This window comes from Dreissena polymorpha, chromosome 2 (assembly GCF_020536995.1).
Source record: "Dreissena polymorpha isolate Duluth1 chromosome 2, UMN_Dpol_1.0, whole genome shotgun sequence".
Classification (NCBI taxonomy): domain Eukaryota; kingdom Metazoa; phylum Mollusca; class Bivalvia; order Myida; family Dreissenidae; genus Dreissena; species Dreissena polymorpha.
The window spans coordinates 85,825,954-85,837,906 of record NC_068356.1 but is presented as its reverse complement, the minus strand read 5'-3'; the positions used below and the strand labels follow the sequence as shown (position 1 = coordinate 85,837,906).

At 35.4% G+C, this 11,953-nt stretch overlaps 1 protein-coding gene across 1 annotated transcript in view; it reads right to left on the bottom strand.

The window, feature by feature from the left end:
• LOC127867922 (uncharacterized) overlaps positions 1–8,560 on the bottom strand; it is a 15,683-nt gene extending 7,123 nt beyond the window's left edge. The window contains exon 1 of the mRNA XM_052409447.1: positions 7,832–8,560. Within this exon, the coding sequence (XP_052265407.1) occupies positions 7,832–7,919 (88 nt within the window). The 5' untranslated portion in view covers positions 7,920–8,560. The remainder of the gene's footprint in view (positions 1–7,831) is intronic.
• Positions 8,561–11,953: the final 3,393 nt, after the last annotated feature.

Sequence of the window (11,953 nt, the reverse complement as noted above, 5' to 3'; positions counted from 1 at the left end):
AGTCGCAGTCACTTTGCTTCTGAGTGTAAAACTTGACCAGACTGCAAGTCGCAGTCACTTTGCTTCTGAGTGTAAAACCTGACCAGACTGCGAGTCGCAGTCACTTTGCTTCTGAGTGTAAAACCTGACCAGACTGCGAGTCGCAGTCACTTTGCTTCTGAGTGTAAAACTTGACCAGACTGCAAGTCGCAGTCACTTTGCTTCTGAGTGTAAAACCTGACCAGACTGCGAGTCGCAGTCACTTTGCTTCTGAGTGTAAAACCTGACCAGACTGCGAGTCGCAGTCACTTTTCTTCTGAGTGGGAAAGGGTTAAAGTCGCAGTCACTTTGCTTCTGAGTGGGAAAGGGTTTAAGTGTCGTCCCAGAGTAGCCTTGAGAAAGGCTTATAACGGACGAAACTTTCATCTTTTCTTATGTTTTTTGTTAAAGGAAGTCTCCCAGTCAAAAGATCCAATTACGGCGGAAAGTGTTGTCTTTGAACAACCTTTTGCGGAATACACAGGCTAATGTGGGACGATACTTAACGCACATATTAACCCATTTATGCCTTGCGTCCAGGAAAAGGGCCTTGGCAAACAGCGTAGACCCAGATGAGACGCCGCATGATGCGGCGTCTCATCAGGGTCTGCGCTGTTTGCTTAAAGGAATTTCTGGAAGAAATATTCTAAATTTAGAAATAAATATACTAGACATCACTAATTTTGGAAATAAATTGATCCAATTTTGAAGCATGGGAGAGTCCACTAGGCATAAATGGGTTAAGCCCTCTTTTCAAAGAGCGTGGCTAACCTTTTTTTGGATATCAAACGGTATTGCTTGTTATCGGCTCTATTGATACAAACATGCAACGTATTAAAAATATCGAGCATAACTTGTTCAGCTCTTTATTTGAATAATAATAATTTTTTGGAAAATTCAAATTTAACAACTGAACATAAATGTACCGCTCATATGTGTTTTATATACGCACAGTTTATCGAAATAGAACATACGCACGTTCACTCAATGCCATATAGGGCTTCTCGAATGGAAATCTCTTGATTTACTTTTGGGGACAAGTAATGCAATTAGTATCAATGTTGGTTATATTTTACACACGCGTTCTGTCATCGAGCCCCACAAATATCTGATAAATTCAACGCGTTAAATCCTAATATAAATAAACATGGCACTCAGAGATTAATCGAGCACGATACGGGATCGCACTGCAAGACATGAGAGAAGTTAATCTAAACAGATGACTTCTTGCAGAGATATTAATATCGCTAACTTGCTTACAATGACCTTCGTCTTGCGGTTAGTGTGAAATTTGAATGAACCATGTTTGATTGAAAATGTCGACTCACATAATTTATTTATGTTGCACTTGAACAGGAGCTTCGCTGTTAAGAACATTGGGCTCAAAAGGACGTTTGATAAATTGACTAAATTGAAAACAAAATGTTTCAAATTCGCAACTTTTCGTTGTATATACGAAATTCGCGAGGAAACAGTAGTACTGGACATTTACCATGCTCTATAATATCCATTGTATGCGTCACTATATGGATTTTCTTTATATAAAGTATAATATACACCGCCTTCTATATGATCACGGATTGCCGAGTGGTTTAAGTGATAGAATTTTACTCCAAGGGTCAGTGGTTCGAGCCGAGTTTAGGATTACTTGTTATCTTTATTTAATTTTACTCTTCTTTTATTTACCGGAGCTATTTAGTTCCACTGTTAACATTTATCAATCTCAAGCATTCAATGACAAGCTTCAAATCAAGCAAAAATCTGTGAAAAGGTCCCTTTTTTAGGCGTGTGCGTAATGTTTCATCCCAGATAAGCCGTGTGCGTAATGTGTCATCCCAGATAAGCCGGAGTAGTCTTCACATGCTAATCAGGGACGACACTTTCTGGTCAAGGACGACACTTTCTGCTCTTTTGGAATTTTTCGTTTAAAGTCTTTTATAAAGAAAAATCCAGTCTAGGCGGGAAGTGTCGTCCGTTATTTGTCTGCGCACAAACGTCAACAAAATAGTTATGTACCGAACATACTTGCGTCAGCAAAGTTGATGCTTATCAATAAATCTGACATTTTTGTCATTTTTGTCGGTTATAAATATAGAACTGTGACATCAATACAAATGAAGAGCCTAATCTAAATAGATAATAAATACATCGTCGTCATACACCGATACTACTTAACGTGTTTAGTAAACAAAGTGTGTCTCACAAGTCTTACCAGGGAACGTAGAAAAACGCCCGAATCGAAGGGTTAAGGTAATTTATTAAAGCGCATTTATGTTACATTTCTTCAATGAAGCAATGTCGTTTTAAAGGGGCCTTTTCACAGATTTTGGCATTTTTTAACTTATTCATTAAATGCTTTATATTGATAAATGTAAACATTGGATCGTAAAAGCTCCAGTAAAAAATCAAGAAAAAAAATAAAAAAAGGAAAAGAACATTGCCCGGAGCAGGTTTCGAACCAGTGACCCCTGGAGTCCTGCCAGAGTCCTGAAGTAAAAACGCTTTAGCCTACTGAGCTATTCCGCCGAGTACATGTTCGTGACGTATTTTATACCTTATATAAGCAATCTTCGAAGTTTCACAAAATTTAACGACAAAAACAGAACTCTCCAAATTATTCAATCGTTTCGCGTTGCAACGCTTTATAATTTTTAGGTTTTAAAATCGTCAAAAGATGCATATAATGGCTATATTAGAGCATGGTTAATGTTCAGTATTACTGTTTCCTCACAAATATCATAACTAAAACGAAAACTTACGAATCTGAAACAACTTTTTTCAATTTTGTCAATTTACCAAAGCGTGAAAAGATCCCTTTAACAAAACCAAACTTTTTCTCTCGAGCCTATCAATCAGTCGTTTCCACGTGTTTACGTTGTTGTGCACCTCTCGTCTGTATGATAATACGTGCTTTTTGCGTTTTAAATGAAGCTTCTATTATAGTAACCCTTTCACTGAATATACTGTATCAGTTAACCACATTTACAAATTTAAAAGCAGTCACAATTAAAACATACTCGCGCACATTAACCGGTCATCCACAGGATGCGGTTGACCCCGATAGCTATTATCCACTACGAAGCTGATATAGAATATAAATATTGGCTATATCAAAAATATATATGCAAAAATGACCATCACTGGTAATCGGGCCACAATCGTTCGTTAAATCCGTACGTAAACACACACAAACAAACAGCCATGTCATCGAAATGATAGGTTTCCACTTATAAAATGATCATTGACGTCATCAACAAGAACAGGTAAAATACCTTAATACAGTATCATTCTGAAAACGATTTTTGTTGGTTTCGACAGATACTCGACTTTATTAAAGAATGATAAGATATCATTTTTTCATACACGAGTGAACAAATATATTTTGTTAATGATCACGAGTGAATATCAATCGATACTATACCAAAATCCAATATGTTTTCATTTTATTTTATGCTTTTCCACCCTTTATTTCATTTTTGAAATGAAATAAACATGAGAAGTTAGCTGGAATAAGAACGTCATGACGTACAAACACGCGACGTGAATTCGCAGTAAGACTTTAAAAAGTAAAACAAATTGAGATATTTTTTTTACCTAATGCTAAAATATGACATTTCGGCAGTGAAATAACAGCAGTGAAAATAAACAAATTGTTATTTTCACCGGTGAAAATAACAAATTTGTGGAACTATTTTTTCTATTTTTAGATTATCATATCAAGATTATCAAATTTTTTTATGATCACGAGTGAATTAAAATCGGTATTCCACCGAATCCAACAAATAATATTTTTATTTTATGCTTTTTTCACCGTTTATTTACATTGTAAAAGAGTTTAACTGGAGAATTTCCCTGGAATAATGACGTCATTTTGTGCATTGAAATGTATTGAGGCACGCCACGGGAGAAAGGGTAACTTTTCAGCGAAAGGGAAACAGCTGTAAAAACAAATCTTGAAAAGGGGGCATAAAAAAAAAAAATTTGTTCGTGTCAGTGTAAGATCGTTTGTTATTTCACTCGTGATCATATAAAAATTGTTCTTGTCAGTGTAAGATCGTTTGTTTGAACAAATATCCTCTATTTATTTTATACCTAATGATAAAATATGACATTTCTGCAGTGAAATAACAGCAGTGAAAATAAACAATTTGTCACCTGAAAAAATATTAAATTTTTGAACTACTTTTTCTATTTTTAGATTTTCATATCAAGATTATCATATTTTTATGATCACGAGTGAACAAACGATCTTACACTGACATGAACAAATATCCTCTATGTATTTGATAATATTTTGCTAGAGCAATATCGAAATTATGTAAGATGGAGCCCAACAAAGACAAATGTGTACGTCGATCATTTTTTTGTGTCAAGCATAAACAATGAAGATAAATAAATATTTTCATACTTTTAAATAATTTTAAACAATATATGTTAAACGTTTAATCTTTTATTTTATACGAATGTAAAATGTTCGCGGACGGACACTTATCTCTATGTTATTGCACTTCATCTAAGTCCCGTGTAATAAACGACGTCATTCCCACGTCAGCAATGACGCAATCTGAATGTTGTATAAGCCTATTGTAAATGTTACTACAATGTAGATCTATTAAAGTTAGAAAATATTGGCGGGTTTTCTTCAAATGGAATGTTAAGAGCTTTAACGTTTAGTAAGATACGCTTCCAAATAGTGTAGGCCCAATGCTTAAGAGGTTTATTACGTCAGGATTCAAAATGACCAATGAAAAGCCACAAAGCGGAACAGAAAGACAGACAGAGAGACAGACAGACAGACAGACATACAGACAGACAGACAGACAGACAGACAGACAGACAGACAGACAGACAGACAGACAGACAGACAGACAGACAGACATACAGACAGACAGACAGACAGACAGACAGACAGACAGACAGACAGACAGACAGACAGACAGACAGACAGACAGCAGACAGACACACATACAGACAGACAGATAGACAGAAAGACAGACAGACAGACAGACAGACAGACAGACAGACAACACACATACAGACAGACAGATAGACAGAAAGACAGACAGACAGACAGACAGACAGACAGACAGACAGACAGACAGACAGACAGGCTGAGCGTGAATACTACTTTGCACTAAGTCCCGGAGATGGTGCAGTACAGCATTCACCCATTTTTTAAAATGTGGGAGATAGAGTAAAATGGAATCGAAAACTGTGCGATAGAGCAAAATGGAATAGAAAAACTTCTGTGACGACTGAATCTCGAATCCGATTACGTAGTATTAAAAATCTCGTTCTCACGAACACAGCGATATAAAAAAAACTCATTTATGAAATTTTAGCAATAAAGCGACGTATTCACATTATGTTTGGATCTCGTTCTCACGAACACAGCGATAAAAACAACAACTCATTTTTGAAATTATAGCAATAAAGCGACGTATTCACATTATGTTTGGATGTCAGTGTAGGATAAGGTTGTCTAGTAAAATATGACGCAGCTATATCGAAGAAAGCCAATTTTAATGTATTTGTTCGTATTTGAAAGTTTTACGACACGTGGCGAGAGGTGTCCGTGCATGAACTTATATAAAATCTATGAAATTAAAAATTTTCGTGTAATATCACATCATTTCGTAATTTACTAAAAAGATAACTTCTCAATCGCAACATAGTGTTGTCTTTTGGCTAAAAACTGCTTTATTGTAACACAGAATGTAACCGTAACCGTCGATAAAAAGACCACAAAACTGAAAGTGAGCTTTTAGTAGCATTTTGTACTGACTGACTGATTTTTGCTACGAAGAGAATTTCTGTAAACGAAAAGCACCATAACAGCGGAAAGTGTCATCCCTGATTAGCCTGTGCGGACTGCATAGGCTAATCTGGGATGACACTTTACGCACTTTCATTTAACTCCCTTTTCATTTAGCACGGACCATATCTATTCAAAGGTATAATTCACTTCTTACTCTGTAGTACAATATTTGGTAAGGCAGGGTCCAGAAAATTACGTTTGAAAGTATCTGTTTGAAGCTTCGGAAGATCCCAAAGTGCACAAGCTAATTTATTTTTGACAAGAAGACAGCGATTTATAAAAAAAATCGTCCGTGAAAAGAAAAACAAATCATCAACTGTCGCATAAACAGCTGATGAAATTATAAAAAAATTGTTGTAATACATCAAGTGAGGCTTAGAATACAAGAATGTCGCGGCTTCCCGTATCGGGTTTTATGCGGGTAGAGTCTTTTATATTACCACAGTATCATCTTTTTCTGTTCATCATACCTCTACGCCCGCATTATTAAAGCAATAATGAAATATAACGGACGCTCCATTCTTTACGGGAATGAATACATTTTGAGACTTTTCTAACGCAACACTTTTTAAAATCAAATATCTCACTGATGAGCAAAGATTTTGATTTAAAATTGTAAATGTGATCACTACAATCTGTGCAGGCTCGCGATACAATCATTCATCCGTGACGAACGGATGCTTTAACACGTGGGGTAGCTATTGTTTCATCTTTTCGCACGTGTAAATAGTGAAACGCGATACAATTATATTTTAATTTCGATTTAGTCATTCTTGGTGGGTTTTTACACCAGAAAAACATAAATTACATTAAAAAAAACCCATATGGCTCGCATGAATATTCCGTAGCGCAACCGCGCTATTGGCATGATGCAGGCTACCTACCCCATATGCTTAAGCGTCCGCTCGTCCAGGATGAATGATTGTATCGTGTGCTCGCTCACAATGTAGGCACAGATGATCACATGTAAAATTTTAAGTCAAAATTTTCATTTATATCTGAGATACTCAAGTATCTTTGCAATTGAAAAGTCACGAAGTGTAGGCCCTTGTGGAAGGGTGACGAAACATCCCTTAAACTTTTATAAACAAACGTGTGGCTTCAATGAGAAGGAGATTTTCTCACGTTGTTACAGCCACGGGAGGACACACAAGGAATTAGCGACTCGAATTTGTTATATTCGTGAATTTACACAATGTTATTCTTTTACGTACTACGATTTTTAGAATTTGTCTTTTGAAATGGTGTTTTAATGTTTTAAGTTTTCTTTCTTGTTAATCAATTTCAATTAAATTTACAGATTCTGAAATTAATACTTATGTGTTGAATAATTCTACTTCCAAATTTCAACAAAATCCGTTCAAAAATAAGGCCTATATTGATACCAATGCGTGTTGCGTTAGAAAAGTCTCCAAGTGTATGATGTCTGACGTTTGACGTGTTAATAATGACGTAATTACCACAAGCATTTTAAAACTACATGTAGTAAAATATGATTTGTGTTGCTTTTTGTTTCTGAAATATATAACATTTTGGTATCATTTTTTTTATTTTGTTCAATCTGATTCTATTTTACCAAAAAGAAGACTGTAAAGTAATATGACCTACCTACGAACATTGACTGAAATAACAACTTCCTGATAACGTGATATTAATAATATCAGACAGCGTTATCAAAAATATTATCAGTGGAATGGTATGATAAAAAATCTTGTTTGTTTCCGTTCCACGTGTGGCTAACTGATCCTCGAAAACGAACATGTAATGCATGTGCGTAAAGAGTCGTCCCAGATAAACATCTGCAGTCCGCAAAAGCTGATCAGGGATCACACTTTCCGCTTTTATGATATTTTTCGTTAACAGAGAGTCATTTCTTATCAAAAATCCATTTAGGCGGAAAGTGTCGTCCCTGATTAGCCTGTGCGCACTACACAGGCTAATCTGGGATGAACCTTTTCGCACTTGCATTAAACCCCCTTTTCACAGAGCACATACCTGTTTCGCCAGGCTGTATGATTACCAGACTCGAGACGAGCTGAACGCACGAGACGAACACCGTAACTGCGAGGTCTGCACGTGTCATGTTGGGAGGATAGATAATGTCCTTTGCCCACAGCTAATCACGCAAAGCGTTTGCGACCAAATATTTCGGTAAAGTGTGAGCGTTTTTTGTCTGGCAATGTCCAAAACTTTCGCGACAGAACTGTCCGATAGAGGGTATGGCGTATTGCAAGCGTTGTCTTTGAACTGCCCGAATATCAAATCTGTCTTTCGAAAATATATTATTAAATGCTGAAAGTAATCGGTGAATATTTTAATTCCGTATTTTATTGCTTATAGTCAATCCAAATTAACTAAGTAAATGTTCATGTCAAGTTTAGTCCACTTATGATTATTATTTATTTTATATTACTGTATAAACAAAGTTTTGAATATGTTTATCGTTCTGTTAATATCGTTAAACTTGTTATTAATTGAAAAATTAAAAAAGTCAACACTGTTTTAATTGTTACGTTTAATATGTCCTTAATTATAGATGTTCCTTAATAACTGACTACATCAAACCACACGTCCTTTTATATGAACTCACTCACGTAAATAAAGCGCGTAGTTAACCGTGTACCGGTAAACATTTACAAAATTTACTAAATCGAGATCGGGGATTGATTAATAGACAATCGCAGCGTTCATTAACACGACTCCACCTCAGCACAAAACTTGTTATCTGCAACTCAAAACCCTGTCTTCGGTCTCTACTCCTGGGCGAGCCTCGTTATCTGACTTTGCAAATTCCGATGAAAAGATGTGACGCCACGTAATGGTTGACAATATAAAGTCAGTTTGTCATACGGCAACGACACTGCATACAAGCATGGCAAAACGTGCTTTTTTAAATATGTATCTCCGCCTTTTGCACAGAAAGATGGTTCATATCAGAGTTCATTAACACATATTTAATATGCACTACCTGACCGCTTTGTTTATTTGTTGTTTTAATGGACAGTGATGTCACGATGTTCAAACCGAGTCCTTTTTTTATTAATGTTTTTTTTTCAGCACGCCCAGTCTGTACCAAAGTCTGTGCTGTCATAGGGCGTCCTCATGCCTAGTACAATGTTTCGTCATTTGTACTTTTGTTTTTATCAGCAGCCGGGATCTCTAAGTTCGTCTTGTAAGGATTGTACGAATGCAATAAAAAAGCTGTGTCGTAATCATATCAAAATATCAAATCGATATTAAGGCAATCTACGTGATTCAGACTCCCACTATTGACATGATTTTGTTCGCCCCATCTTTGTAACCATCTTCAGGCGGTGCGTTCGTCTGTTCGGCCGTCCCATATTGTCCTTTGTCAGAGGGTGTGCACTGTGTAAATAAACCCTTTCACACTTAGATACGTATTTTCACGCATTTGCAGACCCATAGAAAGTTCAATGTAATTAAAGACCTTTCTTACTAGATTCAAGTTTAAAAGGCTTCAATGCCAACACTTAGATACTGATGAGCAGCAAACAGCATAAAACCTTAACAGTCTGCAAGTTACGTTTGCACCTAGCCATTTCCCCTCTGCTTCTGAGAGGGAATGGGCTAAATTGTCTTTTGTAAAAACTTGTGTGTGACTGTGTGAGCGTTCGTCTTTTAGACTTAAATATTTCCATATTCATTTCATTCATTTTGTTAATTGGTGTCTGAACGTAGCCTAAATTCCTAGATACAAACGACTATCCACGAGTTGATTCCTACTTGAAAACATTTAGTTTCTTTTGTTCTGTTTGCATCCGCTCTTATATTTTTGGTGTTAGTAATATAAGGCTAAATGCTAAATGTCCCCAAATGTCCACTTCTAAACACAAATCGCGTAGCATTTATAAGGAGTGTGTGTAATTATATTAGTTGATTAATGTATAAGTGTACGTCGTGTTTTTTGTGCCCGTTAAATGTTATAGTGTCATATGTTTTCATCTGCACGAAATACGTTTTACGGTGCTTTTAAGTGCGTGTATGAATGGATGATTATGACAATAACATGTTGGTTTAGCACTGCTTCTCATAATAATTTTAAGTATTACGAATGCATTTGTGAAGGACAGAAACAGGACATAATTTTTAAATGGGCCTTTTCACAGATTTTGGCATGTATTGAAGTTTATCATTGAATGCTTTATATTGATAAATGTAAACATTGGATCTAAAAAGGTCAAGTAAAACAAAACAACAAGAATACAATTACAGAAAGAAAAAAAAGTAACCCTCAACAGGGCTCGAACTACTGACCCCTGGAGTAAAAGTCTATCGGTAAGACAATACGGCCATCCGTGCTCATACAATGACTGATGTATGTTATACTTTATATAAGATATCCTCGTAGTGTCCCAAAATATAACGACGACAACAGAACTCTCCAAATTATTCAATCGTATCGCGTTGCAACGATTTTTAATTTTCAGGTTTTTAAATCGTAAAAAGATGCATATAATGGATATTTTAGAGCATGGTAAATATTCCATATTACTGTGTCCTAACAAATATGATAGCTACAACGAAAATGTGCGAATCGGAAATTTTTTGTGTGTGGATTTTGTCTATCTACCAAAACGTGAAAAGGTCCCTTTAAAATACATTCAGTGTGATTGGATAACTGTCACTCTCTTGCATAACCATCTGCGTTGTCCTGGTACGTTCTAAGCATATAAACAGTCTCGACTGCATTAAGCCTAACCATCGTTAGGGATAGTATACAATCAGTCAGTTTTGTCATGACATTCCTTTGCTGAATGCTTTCTTCAAATGATTATTTATAGTGATCAAAAGCCACATGGATTGCCAATCCTCAAGAGAACGTGTGCACATATTTTCGTATTTAAATAATGGACATCAATATATTTGCAAACAAACAGTGTATATTATTTATAATTGAAGTTATTATTCGAACAAAATATCTGCCTCTGCACCAGAATATTCAGAATTAGTGTTAGACTACTTAATTTTTCAAATCGATCCTCAAATACATCTAATTGAATGTTGTTACAATTAACTTAATTTTTTATTTAATTTTTTTCCAAAGTTCTTTCGGCATTTTACTTTTTAAAGATTCAATTTCCGCCATTTTTCGCGTATATGCATTTTTAAAAATTAATTTCTTATAAACACTTTTGTTGTCGCACAACGATATTCTATTTAAAACTGAGGACACGGTACGGGGAATGCAAACCTTTGTAGGTTTAAACAGGTTCTGAGGAGCCTCAAACCTCACGCCATGTCCTGAATTATTCACAAAACATGTTAATGTAAACAAAAATGAACGTAGTATTCATTTTAAATTAACCAAACAGCAAACAAAAACGAGTAAAAACTACATCTTTACGGAGCTTTATCATGTTTATGGAGACATAGCTAATAATTTATAGTCTTGCATTAAAATAGTTGGCAGAACTCAATCGCTCACTGGAACTGTTTAATACCCGTGTGGCATGAATATTAAACTCATCCGACATGTGAGAAACTATAGCATAAAACGACCATAATTTTTAAACAAGAAAACTTCTATGCGTAAATAACTTAACCAATCTTTGTGAGTTGTATGGAGATTTGTGTCTATCATCTTAGAAATACACAGGACATTATTAAATTATGTCTAAAAGTACTTTATTCAAAAGAAAACAGCGTAATAAACATCGTGTAAGATGCTGTATGGTTTAATAAAAACGTAATAGAACCACACCTAACATTTTGTAAACAAAGAAGTTGGAAGAACATTAGATATTTACACTAAAACATGATTCAACGAAATAAAATATTCTCCTCCCCCACCCCCGCCTCTTGAGTAACAGTCAATGTATTTAGAAATTTGACACCAGAATCATACTTTATATCCCCATCGCTTTTTTATGTATTCACTTCTTCTTAAAAATATAAAACATCACGTTCAAATGAATGTAATTGTGATAACACATTTAGCATTTATGGTACATGTATATTTATCTTTTAACACTGAATATGTAATATTCTTTAGCCTTTCTTACATGAAATAAACAGTTCTTTACCATAACTTGTTCATATCTATGAGCCTCGCTCTGAGAAAAAAGGAATAAATGCATGTGCGTAAAGTTTCGTAAC